General features: G+C 46.6%; 2 protein-coding genes across 2 annotated transcripts in view; one reads left to right on the forward strand and one right to left on the reverse strand.

The window, feature by feature from the left end:
- On the forward strand, positions 1 to 21,488 carry LOC112073595 (E3 ubiquitin-protein ligase RNF43). The gene is given in 17 exon segments (XM_024140864.2): positions 1 to 88; positions 1,230 to 1,336; positions 1,504 to 1,693; positions 9,352 to 9,387; positions 9,390 to 9,441; positions 9,866 to 9,883; positions 9,885 to 9,926; positions 9,928 to 10,015; positions 10,018 to 10,050; positions 10,053 to 10,127; positions 10,762 to 11,009; positions 11,057 to 11,189; positions 11,191 to 11,292; positions 11,295 to 11,364; positions 11,399 to 12,253; positions 12,769 to 18,108; positions 20,690 to 21,488. Coding segments are annotated over 16 exon segments (2,163 nt in total). The 3' UTR covers positions 12,795 to 18,108; positions 20,690 to 21,488.
- hpda (4-hydroxyphenylpyruvate dioxygenase a) overlaps positions 17,208 to 21,807 on the reverse strand; it is a 19,710-nt gene continuing 15,110 nt past the window's right edge. The window contains exons 12-14 of the mRNA XM_070440212.1: positions 21,121 to 21,243; positions 20,690 to 20,802; positions 17,208 to 18,108 (exon numbers count right to left, since the gene is read on the reverse strand). Of these exons, the coding sequence (XP_070296313.1) occupies positions 17,928 to 18,108; positions 20,690 to 20,802; positions 21,121 to 21,243 (417 nt within the window). The 3' untranslated portion in view covers positions 17,208 to 17,927. The remainder of the gene's footprint in view (positions 18,109 to 20,689; positions 20,803 to 21,120; positions 21,244 to 21,807) is intronic.

The following is a 21,807-nucleotide window of genomic DNA, read 5'->3' on the forward strand; positions in this document are numbered from 1 at the left end:
ATGGCGGTTATGATATCGTTTAGGACCTTGAGCGTGGCGAGGTCACCCATGACCACTCGGAAACCAGATTGCAAGCGGGAGAAGTACGGTGAGGATTTCGAATTAATTGGTCGGTGATCTGTTTGTTAACTTGGCTTTTTCAAAGACCTTTAGAAGGCAGGCAGGAGTAAGATATAGGTCTGTAACAGTTTTGGTCTAGTAGTGTCTGATGACCGCTGGCAGCTTTCCAATCTTTGGGATCTTGCGGGATCTCCAGACGATACGAAAGAGAGGTGTGAATAGGCTAGTAATAGGGTTGCAACAATTTCAGCGGATATTTTTAGAAAGAGAGGATCCAGATTGTCTACCCAGCTGATTTGTGGGTCCAGATTTTGTCCTTCTGTCCTGATTTTGTATTTCTTTACTGTTGTTGTTAACTATCTATTTATTAGTTTAGCTAGCTAGTTTCTTTTCGGAGAGTCCCTACAACTGCTTAGAAAACTGGGTAAACATCCAGCTAGCACAATTTTATAAATAGATACTTTTTCACACGCCTATCTTCTTCATTTGGTTGCTTGTTTTTGTCTCCCATTCAGTCTTTGCAGTTTTCGTTTGTTTTTTCCAATGTACTTCACTCTAAAAACATGTACATTTCAATATTTGTAGGAGCTCATTTTTCAACAGAGCTTGCTGCTCACTTGGAACTCTCTCAATTCAATTAATTTAAGGTGCTTTTTAATTGGCATGGGAAACATATGTTTACATTTGCCAAAAGCAACGGTGGAAATAGATTATAAACGCACTGGTCTCTTTCTCCCTCTCTCACTCTGTCTCTCTGTTCTCTCTCATCTCTCCTCTTTCTCCTCTCTCTCTCTTCTCTTCTCTCTTTCTCTCTTTCTTCTCTCTCGCTCTCACTTTCTCTCGCTCTCTTCCTCTTCTGTCCTCTCTCTCTCCCTTGTCTTCTCTCTCTCACTCTCTCTCTCCCTCTTCCCTCTTCCTCTTCTCTTCTCTCTCTCCTCTCTCTCTCTCTCTCTCTCTCTTCTCTCTCTCTTCTCTCTCTCTCTCTCTCTCTTCTCTCTCTCCTCTCTCTCTCTCTCTTCTCTCTCTCTCTCTTCCTTCTCTCTCTCTCTCTCTCTCGCTCTCACTTTCTCTCGCTCTCTCCCCTGTCTCTCTCTCTCCCTGTCCTCTTCTCTCTCACTCTCTCTCTCCCTCTCTCCCTCTTCCTCTCTCTCGCTCTCACTCTCTCTATCTCTCTCCCTCTTCCTCTCTCTCTCTCTCTCAGGCTCGCCTGGCGTTGGAGAGAGGGGCTCAGGCTGTCATCTTTGATGTCACCGATGATGTCAACGCTAAGTTCCAGGTGAGGAATGTTGGAGCTCCGTCCGCGAGAGCAGAGGACAGTAACGTAGACTGAGCTGAAAAAACATTCTGTGTCTTCCCCTTCTTGTGTGTCTTCCCCCAACACACACACACACACCTACATGTACACACACACACCCCTACATGCACACACACCTACACGTGTAGCTGCATGAGTCAGATTCCCTGCTGCGTCCGGTGGTGCTGGTGCAGGCTGAGGATGCTGAGACGCTGATGGAACTGGTCAACAGGAACGAGGAGGCCAGAATCCGCATCGACATCAAGAGGGAGGACCCCAAATGGGTAAAGAATGACATACATACATGGGGAATAGGATATCAAGAGCTTGTTAGTTACAGTCTATACTATGAAGTATACATCTATAGTAAAAGCCCTATTCCTCTACTAGTTTGACATTGGCCCCTCCCCCTGAGAACCATGGTAACAGGACCCCGGCAACGGAAGGTAAACAGAGGATAGGCTGGTGGAGGTAGTGGTTGTTTTTAAAATTTTATTTCACCTTTATTTAACCAGGTAGGCCAGTTAAGAACAAGTTCTCATTTACAACTGCGACCTGGCCAAGATAAAGCAAAGCAGTGTGTCACAAACAACAACACAGAGTTACACATAAATGAACGTACAGTCAATAATACAATAGAAAAATCAATATACAGTGTGTGCAAATGAGGTAAGATTAGGGAGGTAAGGCAATAAATAGGCCGTAGTGGCGAAGTAATTACAATTTAGCAATTAAACAGTGGAGTGATAGATGTGCAGAAGATAAATGTGCAAGTAGAGATACCAGGTTGCAAAGGAGCAAAATAATAAATAACAATATGGGGAGGAGGTAGTTGGATGGGCTATTTACAGATGGGCTATTTACAGATGGGCTATTTACTGATGGGCTATTTACAGATGGGCTATTTACTGATGGGCTATTTACAGATGGGCTATTTACTGATGGGCTATGCACAGATGCAATGATCTGTAAGCTGCTCTGACAGCTGATGCTCAAAGTTAGTGAGGGAGATATGAGTCTCCAGCTTCAATGATTTTTGCAATTCGTTCCAGTCATTGGCAGCAGAGAACTGGAAGGAAAGGCGGCCAAAGAGGAGTTGGCTTTGGGGYTGACCAGTGAAATATACCTGCTGGAGCGCTTGKTARGGGTGGGTGRTGCTATGGTGACCAGTGAGCTGAGATAAGGCGGGGCTTTACCTAGCAAAGACTTATAGATGACCTGGAGCCAGTGGGTTTGGCGACCGAATATTGAAGCAGAGAGAGGGCCAACCAACAGAGCATACAGGTCGCAGTGGTGGGTAGTATATGGGGCTTTGGTGACCAAAATGGATGGCACTGTGATAGATCTACATCCAATTGCTGAGTAGAGTTTTGGGAGGCTATTTTTAAACGGACATCGCCGAAGTACAAGGATCGGACTAGGATAGGATAGTCAGTTTTACCCGAGGGGTATGTTTAGGCAGCATGAGGGAAGGAGGCTTGTTGCGAAATAGGAAGTAAATTCTAGATTAGATTTATGGATTGGAGATGCTTAATGTGAGTCTGGAAGGAGAGTTTACAGTCTAACCAGACACCTAGGTATATTGTAAGTTGGTCCACATATTCTAAGTCAGACAACCGTCCAGAGTAGTGATGCTAGACGTGCGCGGCGGAGTGCAGGCAAGCGATCGGTTTGAATTAGCATGTATTTAGTTTTCACTTGCATTTAAGAGCAGTTGGAGGCCACGGAAGGAAAGTTGTATTATGCATTGAAGCCTCGACTGCGAGGTTAGTAGTATAACAGTGTCCAAAGAAAGGCCAGATGACATACAGAATGGTGTGTCTGCGTAGAGGTGATCAGAGAATCACCAGCAGCAAGAGCGACATCATTGAGTATATACAAAGAGAAAATAGTAGGCCCGAGAATTGAACCCTGTTGGCACCCCCATAGAGACTGCCAGAGGTCCGGACAACAGCCCTCCGATTTGACACACTAAACTCTATCTGAGAAGTAGTGGTGAACCAGTCGCGCAGTAATCATTGAGAAACCAAGCCTGTTGAGTCTGCCGATAAGAATGTGGTATTGACAGAGTCGAAAGCCTTGGCCAGGTCGAATGAATTACGCTGCACAGTATTGTCTTTTATCGATGGCAGGTTTATGATATCGTTTAGGACCTTAACGTGGCTGAGTTGCACCATGACCAGCTCGGAAACCAGATTGCATAGCGGAGAAGGTGGGTGGGATTCGGAATGGTCGGGTGATCTGTTTGTTAAAGTCTATGGACTTCTTCAATTACATTGAGCTGATTTCTAACGTGCTGTTCCTTCTTTTTTCCGTAGTGTATTTCTGTATTGTTTAGTGATTCACGATACGTGAAGCGTAGCGCCTCAGGTTTTTCTGGGTCTTCTATGTTTTGGCTTGGACAGGATTTCTCAATTTCTTTTCTTAGATTTTTGCATTTCTTCATCAAATACATTTCATTGTTGTTCATTTTCTTTGTTTTGTTCTTTGAGATGTTTAGAGTAGATAGGGAAGCTGACGGCGCCAAATACACTGTTAAGACTTTCTACTGCCAAGTTTACACCTTCACTATATACAGTGGAACCTCTTTACCCAGGAATTTGTCTAAAAGGGATTAGAATTTGTTGTTGCCTAATTGTTTTTTGGTAGGTTTCCAAACTGCATTCCTTCCAGCTATAGCATTTCTTAATAAATTGCTACTCAGTTCCCTTTGGCTTTGATGCCTCATGATTGAGTATTGCTCTGTTTCAGGATAGACTGGGATTTGCTGTGATCTGATAGGCGTGTCAGTGGGCTGACGTGAACGCTCTGAGAGACTCTGGGTTGAGGTCAGTGATATAAAGTAGTCTACAGTACAGTACTACTGCCAAGAGATGAGTTATAGGTGTACCTACCATAGGAGTCCCCTCGAAGCCTACCATTGACTATGTACATACCCAGCGTGCGACAGAGCGTGCAGGAGTTGTGACCCGCATTTTTTGGTTATGTTGTCATAGTTTCTGCATATGGGGAGGGAATGCTCTCACCTCCATCGCATGTGTTTGTCCCCCTGTGTGTTGAGGCATGCTCAGGTTCTTGTCCAGTTCTGGCATTTAGGTCGCCACAGACTAGTACATGTCCCTGGGCCTGGAAAATTATTGATTCCCCCTCCAGGATGGAGAAGCTGTCTTCATTAAAGTATGGGGATTCTAGGGGGGGATATAGTAGCACACAGGAGGACATTTTTCCTGTTAAGATCATTTCCTTTTGAATTTCAAAGCCAAATGTTAAAATGTTCCTGTTTTGATTAATTTAATCGAGTGAGTTAGGTCTGCTCTATACCAAATTAGCATTCCCCCTGAGTCCCTTCCCTGTTTCACACACCTGGTAGTTTGGTGGATGGGACTACCAGCTTCTCTGTAACCTAGAGGGCCAACCAGTGGGTGTCCGTTCTCGTATACCAAGGTTTCTTGCAGATGACAATCGTCTGTATTTCCGATTTCTTTGATGAAGTCCAGGGCTCACTGACTTTTTAAGGCCAAGAGCAGGTGACCGTCAGCCTTGGATATTCCAGTATGGACAGTAGCTTAAGGCTTATTGTTGTCCATAAATAGTGTCCAATGTTGTTGCGCCGTTGTGCGTTTGCCTCAGACCAGTACAAGTGTTGGAGCCAGAGCTTGCTGCAGCATCTGTACACGCCATGCTTGGCGCTTAGATGTTAAGAGTGGGTTGGGCCTGTTTGCCTGCTCACGGCCTCTTCCATGTTGAGGCCCTCTATATGCGGGTGCGCTGGGGTGCATGGGTGGTTCAGGAGGCGCATAGGTCTGATCTGAGGGGGCCCTAAATGGGGTGGCATGGTTGACTTAGGGGGGGGTTGATTGTTGCGGACGGGCGGACGGGCACACAGAGCGTGGCGGTGTGTTATGTGGCCTGGGGGTGCTGTATGGTCTGGATATGTTAACCTCTCGGTGGCCGATGCTGGGTCCTCTATGTGAAGGGGGCGCGGTGGGGGGGGTCCCGCAGGAGGTCTGGGATCGAGAGAGAAGTGTCTCGCTCGGTCTGGGACGGCGGTAGGCTAGTGGGAGTGTCTATTCATCTGTTGCTCCTGTGGGAAGTGTTGGGCTGGCGTGAGAGCGATGTCCATTAGATCCGGCGCGAGGTGGGCACTGCTGCCTTGTCAGAGGTGGACCTTCATAGCAGCCTGTTCAAGTCCAGGGCTGGATGGAGTGTGCAGGAAAACCCATTTGTTTTTGAGCGCCACAGTCACAGGAATATTGCGTACCTGCTGTGTGCGTGACAGGGTTGTTGATAACCACTTGTGCGTTGGGAAAGTAGAAGAAGCTTTTTCAATATCACTCCTTCATGCTGTGGCCCACCCTTCCATGCTGAAAATTCTCAGTTGTTGGGGCCTGGTGTATTTTAATATGGGCTGGAGTGAAACCTAGTGGTTCCTCAGACAGAAGGTCTAGGGTCGCTGGGTGTATTATTATGAGGGCTGCCGGTGAACCTAGTTGTCCTCAGACAGAAGGTCTTCGGGGGCGCTGCGGTAACACCTAGTTGCGGTCCTCAGACAGAAGGTCTAAAAGTCTAGGGGCGCTGGGTGTATATTATGTGGCTGGGTAACCTAGTTGGTCCTCATGACAGAAGGTCTGGGCGGCGCGGTGTATATTATGTGGCTGCGCGTTGAACCTAGTTCCGTCTCAGACAGAAGGTCTAGGCGCTGGCGTGTATTATTATTGGCCTGGGTGAACCTAGTTGCGTCCTCAGAACAGAAGTCGTGGTGCCCTGGGTGACCTAGTTCGCGTCCTCACGACAGAAGGTCTAGGAGGGCGCTGGGGATGTGTATATATTATTGTGGCAAGGGTGAACCTAGCTTGGCCCTCAGACAGAAGCGTCTAGGGCGCTGGGTGTATTATTATGTGGCTGGGTGAACCTAGTTGGTCCTTCAACAGAAGTCTGAGGGGCGCGCTGGGTAACCTAGGTTGTCCTCTAGACAGAAGTCTAGGCGATGCCTGGGTGTATGTATTATGTGGCTGGTGAACCTAGTTGGTCCTCAGACAGAAGCGTCTAGGGGCGCTGGGTGTATTATTATGTGGCTGGTGAACCTAGGTTGATCCTCAGACAGAAGTCTAGGGGGCGCTGGGTGTATTATTATGTAGGCTGGGAGAACCTAGTTGGCTCCTCAGACAGAACGGTCGAGGGGGCGCTGCGGTGTGTATTATTATGTCGCGGGTGAACCTAGTTTGGTCCTCAGACAGAAGTCTAGGGGCGCTGCGCCTGGGTGAACCTAGTTGGGTCCTCAGACAGAAGGTCTAGGCGGGCGCTGGGTAACTTATTATTATGTAGCTGGGTGGACCTAGTTGGGCCCCAGACAGACAGGTCTAGGGGCGCCTGGGTTATTATTATGTGGCGGGACTGGGTGAACCTATGTTGGTCCTCAGACAGAAGGTCTAGGGGCGCTGGTGAACCTAGTTGGGTACCTCAACAGAAGGTCTGGGCGTGGAGCTGTTGAACCTAGTTGGTCTCAGGACAGAAGGTCTAGGGGCGCGCGATTGTGAACCTAGTTGGTTTTACCCTTTTTCAGGGGACAGGGAAGGTCAGGGCGCTGGGGTATGCCTGCAAACCTAGTTGAGTCCTCAGACAGAAGCCGTCTAGCCTGGCCGCTGGGGGTGGAACCTATTGTCCTCAGACAAACCATAAGGTCTAGGTGGCGCGGGGTTGACCTAGTTTGTCCCTCAGACAGAACGTTCTAGGGTCGGCGCTGGAGCGTTGAACCTAGTTGTCCTCAGACAGAAGTCTAAGGTGCGCTGACGTGAACCTAGTTTGTCCCTCAGACAGAAGGTGTTGCCGCTTGAGTTGTTGTATTATTATGTTGATTTTTTTTTTAAATCTTTTTTTTATTTTTTTTTTTTTTATTTTTATTTTCTCGGCTAGGTGAGCCTGTTGTCCTCAGACAGAAGTCTAGGGGGCGCTGGGTGATTATTATGTGGCTGGGTGAACCTATGTTTGTCCTCAGACAGAAGGTCTATGTGCGTGGGTGTATTATTTATGTGGCTAGGTGAGCCTAGTTTTGTCCTCAGACAGAAGGCTAGGGCCGGCTGGGTGTTTGACACCAGAGTTTAGACACTCTGGGAAAAGTTTTTTTTCTTGTATATATTTCTAATTTGAGTTCCATAAGCGAGTACAATCTGTGGCTTGTGTTTGTCCTCAGTGGTGTGGGGAGGGGGTGCACTCAGAGGGGTGAAGCCCCTGGGCTTTGGGGTTCTTCATTTGTCTGTTCTGCTGTGATGTCGAGACTATAGTCAGGGGTCGGTGGTGGCATCTGTTCTGCTCTGGGTGTCGAGACTTTTGTCGGGAGCTGAGGTGGGCTGTTCTGCTGGCTCTCTGCTGGGGTGGCCACCCTCTCTCAATCGGTTGTTCTCTGTCACACGCCACCACCCCTCACCTCTTCCTCAGCAGTCTGTCCTCTCCTCCATCCCCCTCACCCTCTCCTCACATCTCCCTGCCCTCTCCTCCAGCAGTCTGATCCTCTCCTCTAGTGCTCTGTTCTTCTCCTGCTTCTGCTTTTTATATTGGTGAATTTCCGCAACCACAGTCCAGAGTGCAGGATATGTCTCTCTCCACCCTCCAGACTCTCCGGGGGTCTGGGTAAGAGTGCGTGTTTTGGTGCTGGACTGTTATGTCGGGTCTGTGCTGACTGTGAGAGTTTGTAATTCCCTGCTGCTTCCAGCCTCCACCTGTCTTACCTTCCAGCTGGGTTGAATTTATCCTTCCTGCATGTCAATGAGGAGTTAGTACTCTGTGCGGGACGGTTGACTTTCCCTTGGGGATTGCTTGTCCTGTGGGGTTGTTTGTCTGATGGGGTATGCCTTGTCTGTGGGGTTGCCTTGTCTTGGGTTGCCTGTCGTGGCGTTGCTTGTCTGTGGGTTGCTGTCTGTGGGGCGGTTGCTTTCTGTGGGGCGTGTTTGTCTGTGGGGTTGTTTGTCTGTGGGCGTGCTTGTCTGTGGGGTGCTTGTCTTGGGGGTTGTTCTTGTCTGTGGGTTGCTGTGTCTGTGGGGTTGTGTGTCTGTGGGGTTGTTGTCTGTGGGGTTGTGTGTCTGTGGGGTTGGTTTGTCTGTGGGGTTGACTTGGTCTGTGGGGTTGCCTATGTCTGGGGGTGCTTGTCTGTGGGTTGTTTGTTGTGGGGTTGCTTGTCCTGTGGGGGCTTGTACTGTGGGTTGTTTGTCTGGTGGGGTTGTTTGCTGTGGGGTTGCTTGTACTGGGGGTTGCTTGTCTGTGGGGTGTTTGTCTGTGGGTTGCTTGTCTGTGGTTGTTTGCTGTGGGTTGTTTGTCTGTTGGGGTTGTTTGTCTGTGGCCGGTTGTTTGTCTGTGGGTTGCTTGTTCTGTTGGCGGTTCTTGTCTGTGGGGTTGTTTGTCTTATGTGGGTTGCGTTGTCTGTGAGCTTGCTTGTCTAGTGGGGTTGTTTGTCTGTGGGGTTGTTTGTCTATGTGGGCGTGCGTTGTCTGTGGGTGTTGCTGTCTGTGGGTTGTTTTGTTGTGCGGGTTGTTTGTCTGTGGTATGTAATGAGAGGTCTGGTTCTGACCCGCTCGGTGTCGGGTGGGGTATCTTTCTCAAGGGAGAGCTTCCTCCTTCTGGGCTAATTCTTTGATTAGCTAATTCTGTGAAAGTCCAGCTAAACAACTGTTTGGGGCCTGTTGCCATGTACCATACTGTTCAGACTATAGATCTCTCTCTCCTCTCTCTCTTATCTCCATCTCCCCTCCCTCCCTCCCCTCTGCCTCTTCTCTCTGCCTCTCTCTCTCTCTCTCTCTCTCTCTTCTCTCTCTCGTCTCTCTCTCTCTCTCTCTCTCTTCTCTCTCTCTCTCTCTCTCTCTCTCTCTCTCTGCTCTCTGTCCTCTCTCTCCCCTCTCTGTCTCGCTGCTCTCTCTCTCCCCTCTCCCCTGTCTCTCTCATTTCTTCTCTCTCCTCTCTTCTCGCTTTCCAGCACCCACTATGATGTTGTTGTCCTGCTGACATAGTTCTTGCTATTCTGCGCATCTTCTCGATCTTTGCTTTCCGTACCGATGCAAGTCCAGCAGAACCTGGCGTGAGTCAGTCAACCAACACCAGTCTCAATTTATCTTCTTTATCTATTCAATACCAAAGTCTTATCTCTCAATACCGAAGTCTTTATCTCTGCAGAATACAGCCCATCTTAAAGTGGTTTGGGCTTTTATCCTCTGCAGAATACAGCCATCTTAAAAGTGGCTTTTGTCTTTATCTCTGCAGGAATTACAGCCATCTTAAAGTGTTTGTCTTTATCTCTGCCAGGAATACATCCATCTTAAAGGGTTTATGCGTAATCCTCAAACGTAGACCCAAACCACTAAAAGGATAGTGGCCACTGTATATACAGCTTGAACCGTTTCACCAGAAAATCTTCCCTTGAATTTGAACTTTGACACAAGTCAGTCCATTTCTGAGGTCAGTTCTCTAACCTCCGTGCCCACGCGGCTTGTTCCTCTATGACACAGGACTCAGTCCAACCAGCAGAACGATGCGAGCCATCAGTGTCGCAGACGCGGACGTACAGCCTCAGCGGCTGCGGGGCTCAAGCGCCACCGGTGGGGGCTGGGTCTAATAGCAGGCTCTAACTCAGCCCCGTTGTGCCACTGTCTGATGGAGTTCCTGGAGGGACAGGACTGAGGACTTGCATCTCGTGTGTTCATGAGTTCCATATAGTGAGTGTGTCGACCCCTGGCTGCTTGCAGACCGCACCTGTCCCCTCTGCATCGCACAACATCATTGGGGTAAAGTACCATGACCATAAGCCCCTAGACCCTACAACGGGAGCCTAAGGAGCCGAGGAGGAAGCACAAGAACCACCCTTCTATCCACTCTTAGCTGTATTACCTATTATACCTGGATAAGGAAATTAATACAGTAAAAATACAGTCTGACGTCCTGGTGTGTGAGTGTGCTGTACTGTCTGTGTCTGTCTGTCTGTCTGTCTGTCTCTGCGCGTCTGTGTGGTCTGCCTGGTGTGTCTGTCTGTCTGCTCTCCTGATGTGTCTGTTTCTTGTCCTCTCTGGTTTGTCTGTCTGTCTTGTCTGTCTCTGTCTGTCTGTCTGTCTCTGTCTGGTCTGCTCTGTCTGTCGTGTCTGTCTCGTCTGTCTGTCTGCTTTCTGTGTCTGTGTAGCCTGTCTTGTCTGTCTGTCTGTCTGTGTGTACTGTCTGTCTGACTGGTGTGTTTTAACATGTTCCACGTGTCAGGAGCTGTCTGGACAGCCACGGAGAGATCAGATCAGCAGACCCCGAGCACAGCGCAGGCTTCCTGCACCCCACCGCCCACTCCTTCCCCAGCACCCCATTCCCCTTCATCCATGAGGCCTCACTATACGCCCCCAGGCGCCCCGTCTGGTCCATACCCCTCCCTGGGCCACTAATAGCGCGGCTCCCCCGGTCTGGAGCCCCAGCACGCCCACCGCCTTGCCTCCCTAGCCCGGCCCCTGGGCCCTGGCATGCAGATACCTCCACCCTGCAAGAGTGCGCCGCGCGAAGGCACCCACAGAGCGGGCGGCCAGCTTGCAAGCAGCCGGCCATCCTATGGAACCACTGACGGCCCCCGGGCCCCGCCCGCCCTCTCTGCCGACGCGCCTGACCACTCCGGCTGCCCTTCCCAGCGCAACGGCCTCCAGTTCCAGCGCCACCACGCCCCCCTCCTTGACTCCCCGCGCCTCGCAGGGAGCCCACCAGCCCGGGGGACCGAGGGGCAAGCTGCTCTGCGGGGAGCTACCGGACAGAACGCAGTGGCTACCTGGCTGATGGGCCGGCCGTGGACTCCAGCTCTGGCCCCTGTCACGCTCTTCCAGTGACTGTCGGTACTCAACTGTACTTGACGTGTCCCTGCAGGTGTGTACTGGTAGCTGTCCACGTTCCGCAGCTCCCTGAGGCATGACTATGATCCGTTTTGTGTACTACGGCCGGCCGCGGACCGGGACCGGACCCGACAGGGCCGCAGGACAGCATGAGAGAGGGGTCCAGAAGACCCAGTCCTTGGATTCATGGCTGACACAGAGACCAGAGGACGAGGAGGAGGAGGAGGAGGAGGAGGAAGAAGAGGAGGGTGCTCTGAGGAACAGCAGCAGGCTGTGTTTAGCCACGTCCACTACCACCGCCACCGTCACCACCACTACCGAGAGGAAGGGGAGAGGGAGCACGCCCAGGACCAGGGGCCAGGCAGGGGGTCGGACGAGGAGCTGGGGGCTACTGCTGCTGCTTTTGGCCCTGCGTCAGGATCTCCCCCGGCTCTGGACAAAGATTCCCCAGTGTGCCCTCTGAAAGACAGCCCTTGTCACTGCCCTAAGGCAGACCACACAGACAGTAGAGGGGCCCATGGCCACGGGACAGAGGGTCAGGGCCATGAGCTCAGCCACCCCTCAGGTCCCCCTCCAGTCCTGGTAACCCCAGCCCCCTTACCACCCCCAACCACCTGCTGCCACCAGGACCACAGCCACGGGGGCCACCCCCACCGGAGGGCAGGCCGGCTGGGCGACTGTGTGCTCGATGGGCCCTCGGTGCGTTTCCAACAGAACCTGGACCTGCAGGACGACTGTAGCATCTACATCCACTATGACCAGGGCTACTGCTGCCCCCCGCCCGACCTGCCGCCCGCTCTGCTCTCCATGCCTGTGCCCCTCATCCTGGACTCTGGAGGAATGAGGCCCCTGGGGGGCCTAGAGGAGTGGCCCTGCTGTGGAGGGCCCCACCATGTGGTGTGGCAGAAGCGGGTGCAGCAGGCCCACTCTGAGCCCGGGCTGGGGGTCCCTACGGACAGAACCCCGCCCCCATCCAGCAGGCGCCACCACGGTCCCCACAGCCCAGTGGACGACSGCAACACAGACTTTTGTTTATACTGCCAAACATTACACAATAATCAGGGTGGGTGTTCAACCAGTCCTTAACTTTTTTTATAGCTACATATGATTTATAGCTACATAGGAATGGTATTACCTAAGGTCATCGTTTCCCTCATAGGAATGGTATTACCTAAGGTCATCGTTTCCCTCATAGGAATGGTAGTCTCATCTTGTACAGGTGATCGTTCTCACCTCTCATAGGAATGCTTTAGGTATTTGACCTCTGATAGGTGATCGTGTCCCTCATAGTGATAGGCGTCTATTTGACCTCTAAGAGTCAGTTTTTCCTCATAGGAATGGTATTATCTAAGGTCATCGTTTTTTATGTCTTAAGCTCAATTTGTCTTTCCGTGATCTCCTCACCTCCGTATCAACCTAATTGGAGGGAAGTTGAATGAATTGCATTTTGGGAAAGAAGGTGAGGAGAGAGGAATTGAGGAAGAGCCCCATATGTGTCGTTCTTCCTGACATCCTGTGCGTCATGTCTCTGTGCGTTGGAGAGGTAAATTAACCTGTCGTCTTCTTCTCTACCTCCAGGATCCGAGGAGGAGTCCGGCGTGTGAGGACTCGCTAGTTGCATCTCCAACGTCACGCTGCTACTTACACAGGAGCCGGAACYGAAATCATCGCACGGCCATGTTTCTCAAGTCTTCCAAATAATTCCACATTTAATAGCTGCATTCAGACTACACTTCCCAGAATCCCCCAGTCAGTGCTCAGAGTTCCGTCTGTCCATCAACGATCAAAATGAGTCTGAGATTCTGATTGTTTTGAAGTTTATTTATTTTGACCATCAATTCAAACAATAAGCACAAGTCATGTATGGACCTCAAATTGCTCTAATTCATTGTTAAATTCCAGTATTTCAATGTGTTTGATTGGGAGTTTTGTTGTTGCTTAGTGATTGTGTTTCAAGATGGAGACTGACTGGGAGATGCTGGAAATGTTTGTTTTTTTGTTTGTTTTTCTCCGTCTTGTTTTTATTTTGTTTTGTAAATTACAGGAAGAATTCAATACCAACAAGTTCCCAGGTTTGCCTTAGTGACCATAAGGAATGATCACTGCTCAGGGCTTGAMCCTCGATTCAACATCATGAAATTCCCCCAACTATCTCCCTCYTTAGAAGTCACATGGACATATTGGATGTCTGATTGGTTGATTGAGTACTTAATCAATTATACTATGAGGTACTACTCAGTAATACTTTATTTTCCCCCACACATCCTTAATATCCATAAAGTCCTTTATTTGTGTAGATACAGTATGTAGACAACCATTGGATCATGTATTACACCCATACATGGAGGTTTCTTGCTCTTTCCAGCCTAACTCAAGTCAGATTCAGAAATGTTTCCCATCGGCGTGGGTTTCTATGGTACTCGGAGCTACGGAAAAGAGACAAGAAACTTGTCATTGGGGGAGAACATTTATTTTCTTAGCTGGACCTACAAGCAGTGAGCATCCTGAAAGGTCATCCTGAGAGGTCATCCTGAAAGGTCATCCTGAAAGGTCATTAGAGGCTAGTATGGGGACTTGTGTTGGTTCATTCAATAATGGCAGCTGTTTCCATCACATTTAGTTTGTTTTGCTGTTCGGTAAAAACATTTTTTTGTCATTTTGTTTTTCATGGTTAAAAGAAAGAACCAGACTGATCTATGTTATTACAAGCTATTTTTGTTTTGCTCATGTCATTTCTCATGTTACCAGTGGTTACGTAGTATGTTTGACCTAAGCGCTGGTTTGGTGGCCAGTGAAGGATGGAGGGCCCCTCCACACAGACCTGGGTTCAAACTGTATTTGATATATTTCAAATACTGTAGCTGTGCTTGATTCAGCTTATCTGGCTCCATGGGACCAATGTTATAGTCCTAAAAATGTAAACCCCGCCCATCTGGCGTGCACTCCAGTAAGGATAAAGTATGCAAATGCTCAAGTATGTGAAATATTTCAAATTCTATTTGAACCTAAAGGTAGGTCTGCCACCAGAACAGCYGCGTGGGTGGAGCTTCGCTCGGCTCAGGAAGGACATGAACCATGTCGTCTGCTCTTCACCCCTGACCCCTGACCTTTAACCCCATCACCTATTACACAACCCTATCATTATCCACCAGCAAGGATATTGTCTCCTTTCCATTACCCATCTACCAGCAGCTATAGCTCACCAGGGGTGCCCTTATCTTAAACATTGTAGCAAAATAGGATATACATAATTACTATGTAATAACTGGAGGAAAGCCATGATAATTCATTATTCATTCAACTTTGGGAACATACATTATTCACAACCAAACAAACCTGCGGCCTTAAATAGAAGCCCGGTGCCGCTCGGTCAGTCAAGCCCTTTCCCTGAATGTCTCACTTGGATCTAACATCCCAGGAGATGAAAAACACCAGAGGACAGAAAAGTCATGTTAAATGTGTGTAGTTATACGGTACCCGTCAAAAGTTTGGACACTCCTACGCGTTCAAGGGTTTTCCTTMATTTTTTTTACTATTTTCTACATTGTACAATAATAGTAAAGATATCAAAACTATGAAATAACGGAATCATGTAGTAACCCCAKAAAAAGTGTTAAACATCAAAATATATTTTATATTTGAGATTCTTCAAATTAGCCACCCTTTGCCTTGATGACAGCTTTGCACACTCTTGGCATTCTCTCAACCAGCTTCATGAGGTAGTCACCTGGAATGCATMTCAATTAACAGGTGTGCCTTGTTAAAAGTTAATTTGTGGAATTTCTTTCCTTCTTAATGCATTTGAGCCAATCAGTTGTGTTGTGACAAGGTAYGGYTGGTATACAGAAGATAGCCCTATTTGGTAAAATAACATGTCCATATTATGGCAAGAACAGCTCAAATAAGCAAAGAGACGACAGTCCATCATTACTTTAAGACATGAAGGTTATCCAATACAGAACATTTTAAGAACGTTGAAAGTTTCTTCAAGTGCAGTTGTAAAAACCATCAAGCGCTATGATGAAACTGTCTCTCATGAGGACCGCCACAGGAAAGGAAGACCCAGAGTTACCTCTGCTACAGAGGATAAGTTCATTAGAGATACCAGCCTCAGAAATTGCAGCCTAAATAAATGCTTCACAGAGTTCAAGTAACAAACACATCTCAACATCAACTGTTTAGAGGAGACCGCGTGAATCAGGCCTRCATGGTCGATTTGCTGCAAAGAAACCACCACTAAAGGACACCAATAAGAAGAAGAGACATGTTTGGGCCAAGTAACATGAGCAATGGACCTTAGACCGGTGGAACTGATTGTCCCAAATTAGAGATTTTTGGTTCCAACCGCAGTGTCTTTGTGAGACGCAGAGTAGGTGAACGGATGATCTCCGCATGTGTGGTTCCCACTGTGAAGCATGGAGGAGGAGGTGTGATGGTGTGGGGGTGCTTTACTGGTGACACTGTCAGTGATTTATTTAGAATTCAAGGCACACTTAACCAGCATGGCTACCACAGCATTCTGCAGCGATATGCCATCCCATCTGGTTAGCGCGTAGTGGTGACTAGCATTTGTTTTTCAACAGGAAAATGACCCAAGACACACCTCCAGGCTGTGTAAGGGCTATTTGACCAAGGAGAGTGATGGAGTGCTGCATCAGATGACCTGACCTCCACAATCACCCGACCTCAACCCAATTATGATGGTTTGGGATGAGTTGGACCACAGAGTGAAGGAAAAGCAGCCAACAAGTGCTCAGCATATGAGGGAACTTCTTCAAGACTGTTGGAAAAGCATTCCAGGTGAAGCTGGTTGAGAGAATGCCAAGAATGTGCAAAGCTATCATCAAGGCAAAGGGTGTGGCTACTTTGAAGAATCAAAAATATTAAATCAATTTGGATTTGTTTGTTTTTTGGTTACTACATGATTCCATATGTGTTATTTCATAGTTTTGATGTCTTCACTATTATTCTACAATATAGAAAATAGTAAAAAATAAAGCAGAAGAAACTTGAATGAGTAGGTTGCCCAAACTTGACTGGTAGTGTACATATCCTCCAATATATTTGTTTCTTACTGTATATGTATACATGGAGGTCAGTGGACATGTGCAAGGAGACTGTATTGCGTCCGAGGCAAACGGAAACGTTGAATTGAATAAACCTATTGATCCCCAGAGTATTTTCTAAATAGTTGGAAGCACTTAAAACAACCTTTGAATGTCACGTGGCTGATCGACGGTAGTAACGCTCCGAACCAGTTATGAGATGAGTCCAGCTATCTATTGACTTCAGTTGTGCCTTTTATGAAGTCAGTTTTCAAAAGGGTTAGTTGTGTGCTCTTCATTCACTACCTCCTGGGATCGGTTGAAGTTTATTATTATCTTAGATCATCAAATAACCTAATACATTAAGCTCGTGTTATTTCTGTTCCTCCTCCGGCAATCTAAACCCAATTCTCTAGGTTTACTTTACAAAACACGTTGGAATCGTATGCAGTAAAAATCATGGATAATCTATAGATTACAGCCCCTATTTTACCCATAACTCGTTTTCTAATGTCTTTTGGAGACAGCATCTCTAACATATTTACTGATACCTCGTTTTCGAATGTGTTTTTGGTGACAGCTTCTCTCGCTAATACTTCAGGTTGTGTCTGTTATATATCTGTGTAGGAACAGTCCCCTATAGCCTGGTTAAACCAGACTGAACACTTGGTAGAGAACAGTCCCCTATAGCCTGGTTAAACCAGACTGAACACTTTGTAGAGAACAGTCCCCTATAGCCTGGTTAAACCAGACTGAACACTGCGACCACAAATGTCGATTTAAAACAAACATTGTAAAATCTTTCTGCATTCCAGGCTACAGCCCCCATGTCTGAGCTGGAAATGACTAAATCACAACCACCACAGCACTTTTGCTTTATATTTAACAGGGAAAAACTCAACGAAAAGTAATCAAAGCAATATAACTATGCCGATGACCAGTACAATGAAATATAACACTTCAAAATCCCTGAAACATTTTGGTTGGGTGATTTTATTATCCTTTTCTTGGTGTCCTTTTCTGTTTGCGATTATTGTTTTGTTTTTTCGAATGCATAATGAGCTGAAATGGCTTTTATCAGAACACGTGTCCCGGGAAACGAAAGGGATCTGTCAGTATATGTGGATACTTTGTGTACAAAAAAAAAAAGAGACAGACAAAACATAATGAAATAAAGTGTTGTATTTTATATAAATAGAACATTTCAATATGGTGATATGTACAACTATAATATTACTAATATATTTATCCATTTTTTTTTGTTGGTCCAGGTTTTGAAAATACTACATGGTTTCTGTATAGAAACCATATCTATATGAAACTGTGTGCCATCACAGATGTATCAACGTGCATCATTCCAATTATATGCAAATAAATTATTTTGAAATAAAAACCTCTGGTGCGAATATGGTCTAAATTGTATATAAAAATTAACCTTTTTTTTTGTATTTATCTGACAAATCCCACTGTAAAACTAGGTCATTCAATTCATGTAAATGTTTCAGTCGTGTATCGGAATTATCATCGTGTTGTCACTGGCGAGATATATGCTGGCGCTTACCTTGCAAAGGTAAAAGGTGGAAGGCATGTTATCGCAGTGATCGTAGGTAAAGAGAAATTACACAGATTGCTTTCTAATTGCTTTCAACAACTTGTCCCATACATTTACAAAATAGGTGCTAAATCTCTGTCCTAAATCTCTTTAAGCAAAGCCATACAACATGGACATTGAGTACAACATATTAAACGGCTTCGTCGGCGTAGCCGACAATGGTGGTGTGATATAGTTGTAAACGGTGAGGTTTCCCCTGGCATCCTGGTCCTTCTCAATGCCTCGAACAGAGACTTGAAGTTTCCTGCCCGAAGCCCTGTGGTGGGATACACACACACACAACACACACACACACACACACACACACACCACACACACACACACACACACACACACACACACACACACACACACACACACACACACACACACAGGGGTCCAACTCAGTCAATCAATGAAATGTATTTATTAAAGCTCTGTTCCATCATCAGTTAATTCTTATTCTGCCTCATTCCGTGTATCTTATTCTGCTCATTCCGTGTATCTTATTCTGCCTCATTCCGTGTATCTCATATCTGCTCATTCCGTGTATCTCATTCTGTCTCATTCCGTGTATCTTATTCTGCCTCATTCCGTGTATCTTATCTCTCGATCTGCTCATTCCGTGTATCTTATTCTGCCTCTTCCGTGTATTCTTATTCTGCCTCATTCTGCCTCATTCGTGTATCTTATTGCGCTCTTCCGTGTATCTTATTCTGCTCATTGCCGTACTATTCTGCCTCATTCCGGATCTCTTACTCCTGCCTATCCGTGTACTTCATTCTGCCTCATTCCGTGTAATCTTATTCTGCCTCATTCCGTGTATCTTATCTGCCTCATTCCGTGTACTTATTCTGTCTCATTCGGTGTATCTTAGACGGCTGAAAGTATGACTTCACTGACAGCTTTTGGTTATTGTCAAGATAGGTCTACGATGGCTATTGTCAAGGATAAGGTCTACGATGTTATGTCAAGGATAGGTCTCGATGGCTATTGTCAAGGATAAGGTCTACGATGGCTATTGTCAAGGATGAGGTCTACGATGGTTATTGTCAAGGATGAGGTCTACGATGCTATTGTCAAGGAGAAGGTCTACGATGGCTATTTCAAGGATAAGGTCTACGATGGCTATGTCAAGGATAGGTCTACGATGGCTTATTGTCAAGGATGAGGTCTACGAGGCTTTGTCAGGGATAGGTCTACGATGGCTATTGTCAAGGATGAGGTCTACGATGATTTGTCAAGGATGAGGTCTACGATGGTATTGTCAAGGATGAGGTCTACGATGGCTAAGTGTCAAGGATAAGGTCTACGATGGCTATTGTCAAGGATAAGGTCTAGATGGCGTATTCGTAGGTATACGGTCTACGATGGTTTATTGTCAAGGATGAGGTCTACGATGGCTGATGTGTCAAGGATAAGGTCTACGATGGCATAATTGTCAAGGATAAGCTACGATGGATTTCAAGGATAAGGCTACGTGTGTTATTGTCAAGGATAGGTCTACGATGGCTTATTGTCAAGGATAGGTCTACGATGGCTATTGTCAAGGATAAGGTCTACGATGGTTATGTGTCAAGGATAAGGTCTACGATGGTTATTGTCAAAGGATAAGGTCTACGATGGCTATTGTCAAGGATAAGGTCTACGATGGCTATTGTCAAGGATAGAGGTCTACGATGGCTATTGTCAAGGATAAGGTCTACGATGGCTATTGTCAAGGATAAGGTCTACGATGGCTATTTCAAGGGATAAGGTGTACGATGGCTATTGTCAAGATAGGTCTACGATGGTATATAGTCAGAGATAAGTCTACGATGGCTATTGTCAAAGGATAGAGGTCTACGATGGCTATTGTCAAGGATAAGGTCTACGATGGTTGTGTCAAGGATAGGTCTACGATGGCTATTGTCAAGGATAAGGTATGCTGGTACGATGGCTATTGGCAAGGATAAGGTCTCGTGTCAGTAGCTCGATGGCTATTGTCAGGATAAGGTTAACGATGGCTATGGTCCAAGGATAAGGTCCTACGATGGCTATTGTCAGGATAAGGTCTACCGGATGGTCTACTGCTATTGTCAAGGATAAGTCAATCAACGATGTCTTTGGTGTTGACTTCCTGAGACCGTGGCTAAAGATTTAAACACTGCCCCAGAGATGTACGTTCAAACGCCAACTCGCCCCAGTACATTTAATTTATGAGCTCCAAGTAAAATCATGTAAATATTTGAAAGAGGTAATAAAAAGATAAAGACGGTAAAGACCAAGAAACATGTTGGTGGTTTCTCCCACAGTTCCTTTGGTGTGGTGTACCTAAATGTTTTGAGTTTCAGGCATAACCAATCCTCTGCACATCACCAGACTGTGAAACGCCGACGTGTGACTGATGGAGCCTGTTCTAACAGGTAGTGAGAAACCCAAACCACAACTCTACCTCAGTTCCAGCTCTCTGCTACAGTCGGTCTTTAATCTGCACCTGTGATAGATTACCTTATCGTTTATGACTCTGTGTTGTGTTTGCCCTGGGTGGCAGCCGGTAAACAGGTGTTAACACGCGCGAGTGTACACATGTGTTTCCCGGTTTTATGGACTTACATGGAAGGGCATGTGGTGACTTTGTGTGTGAGAGAGAGAAATGGGGGCTATTGGACTATACTCCCCCTATAAAGGGATAGCAATAGATATGTATACAAGTGATACCGGGCCACTTTTATAGGTAGTTTTAATTTCACCAAAAATCAATATTTTGATTATAAGAATCTGGCATTAGTGGTTTTTAAATGAAAGGTATTTGGGAAGCCCTCGTAATCAGAGGGAAAGCTAATTGACTTCTGGTCTCCTAGTATCTGGTATACTTACAAAGTGGTTGTGACGCTGAATGACTTCCAAAAAAAGGGTTGGTCGGTCCTGCACGGGTTTGGTGAAGATTTGGAGCAGGTAGCCCTTGTCATCGAAGTCAACTAAGATTTTCAGTTCCTTGACTCAGCAAGACAGACAGACAGAGAGACAGACAGAGAGACAGACAGAGAGACAGACAGAGAGAATGAATAAGGACATCTGGACACTGAGCAAAAAAGTATCAGCTCTGATTTTAAATTACACTCAGGCTCTCTCTCAAAGTTGTCTGTCCTCGATTCCTTGCGCCTTGCTTCTTAAAACGGTCAGAGGGGAGGAACCTAGGACTTTTTCCTTCAATACGTTTTGAGAAAGAAACGAGAGGATGTGAGGAATCGAAGGAAGATGAATTGAGATAGAGCCCCAGTATGTGATTTAAAGACATGACGCTCGGTATACCTGTAGCCTCTTGAGGTCCTCCTTCACCTTGATCTTGGATGTCTTGAGGTTCTCCCTCAGGCTCTCATAGTAAGCATCAGGGGCRGCCAGGAAGTCCATCCCCCGGGCTCGGAGGTTCACGATCTGTTTTAAGACAGGGTAGATGATCTTAAGCCTGTCACTACTTGCTTAACTCAAGAGAAGAAGACGAGATGGTTGAAGCTGATGGTTATGCAGTATTTCCAATGCCTTGCCTTTGCCCTGAGACATAGCTCTATGCCATGGAGTAGGGGGAGTATACAGCTATGTCTCAGGGCAAGTCTTGCCTGTGCTTGCTTACTTAGAATGTCCCCGTTAAAACCTCTTAAGGATCGGGCCCTTTTTTTAAATTTTCGCCTAAAATGACTGCCTGTAACTCAGGCCCTGAAGCAAGGATATGCATATTCTTGGTACCATTTGAAAGGAAACACTTTGAAGTTTGTGGAAATTTGAAAGGAATGTAGGAGAATATAACACATTAGATCTGGTAAAATATAATACAAAGAAAAAACCTTTCCGTTTTTTTGTATTTTGTTTGTACCATCATCTTTGAAATGTATTATTCTAGCCCAGGTGCAATTTAGTTTCAGACTGATCCAATGAACCATTGCATTTCTGTTCAAAATGTTGTATCAAGACTGCCCTAATGTGCATAATTTGTTTATTAAT

Source organism: Salvelinus sp. IW2-2015, unplaced genomic scaffold, assembly GCF_002910315.2.
Source record: "Salvelinus sp. IW2-2015 unplaced genomic scaffold, ASM291031v2 Un_scaffold2312, whole genome shotgun sequence".
In the NCBI taxonomy this organism is placed as follows: domain Eukaryota; kingdom Metazoa; phylum Chordata; class Actinopteri; order Salmoniformes; family Salmonidae; genus Salvelinus; species Salvelinus sp. IW2-2015.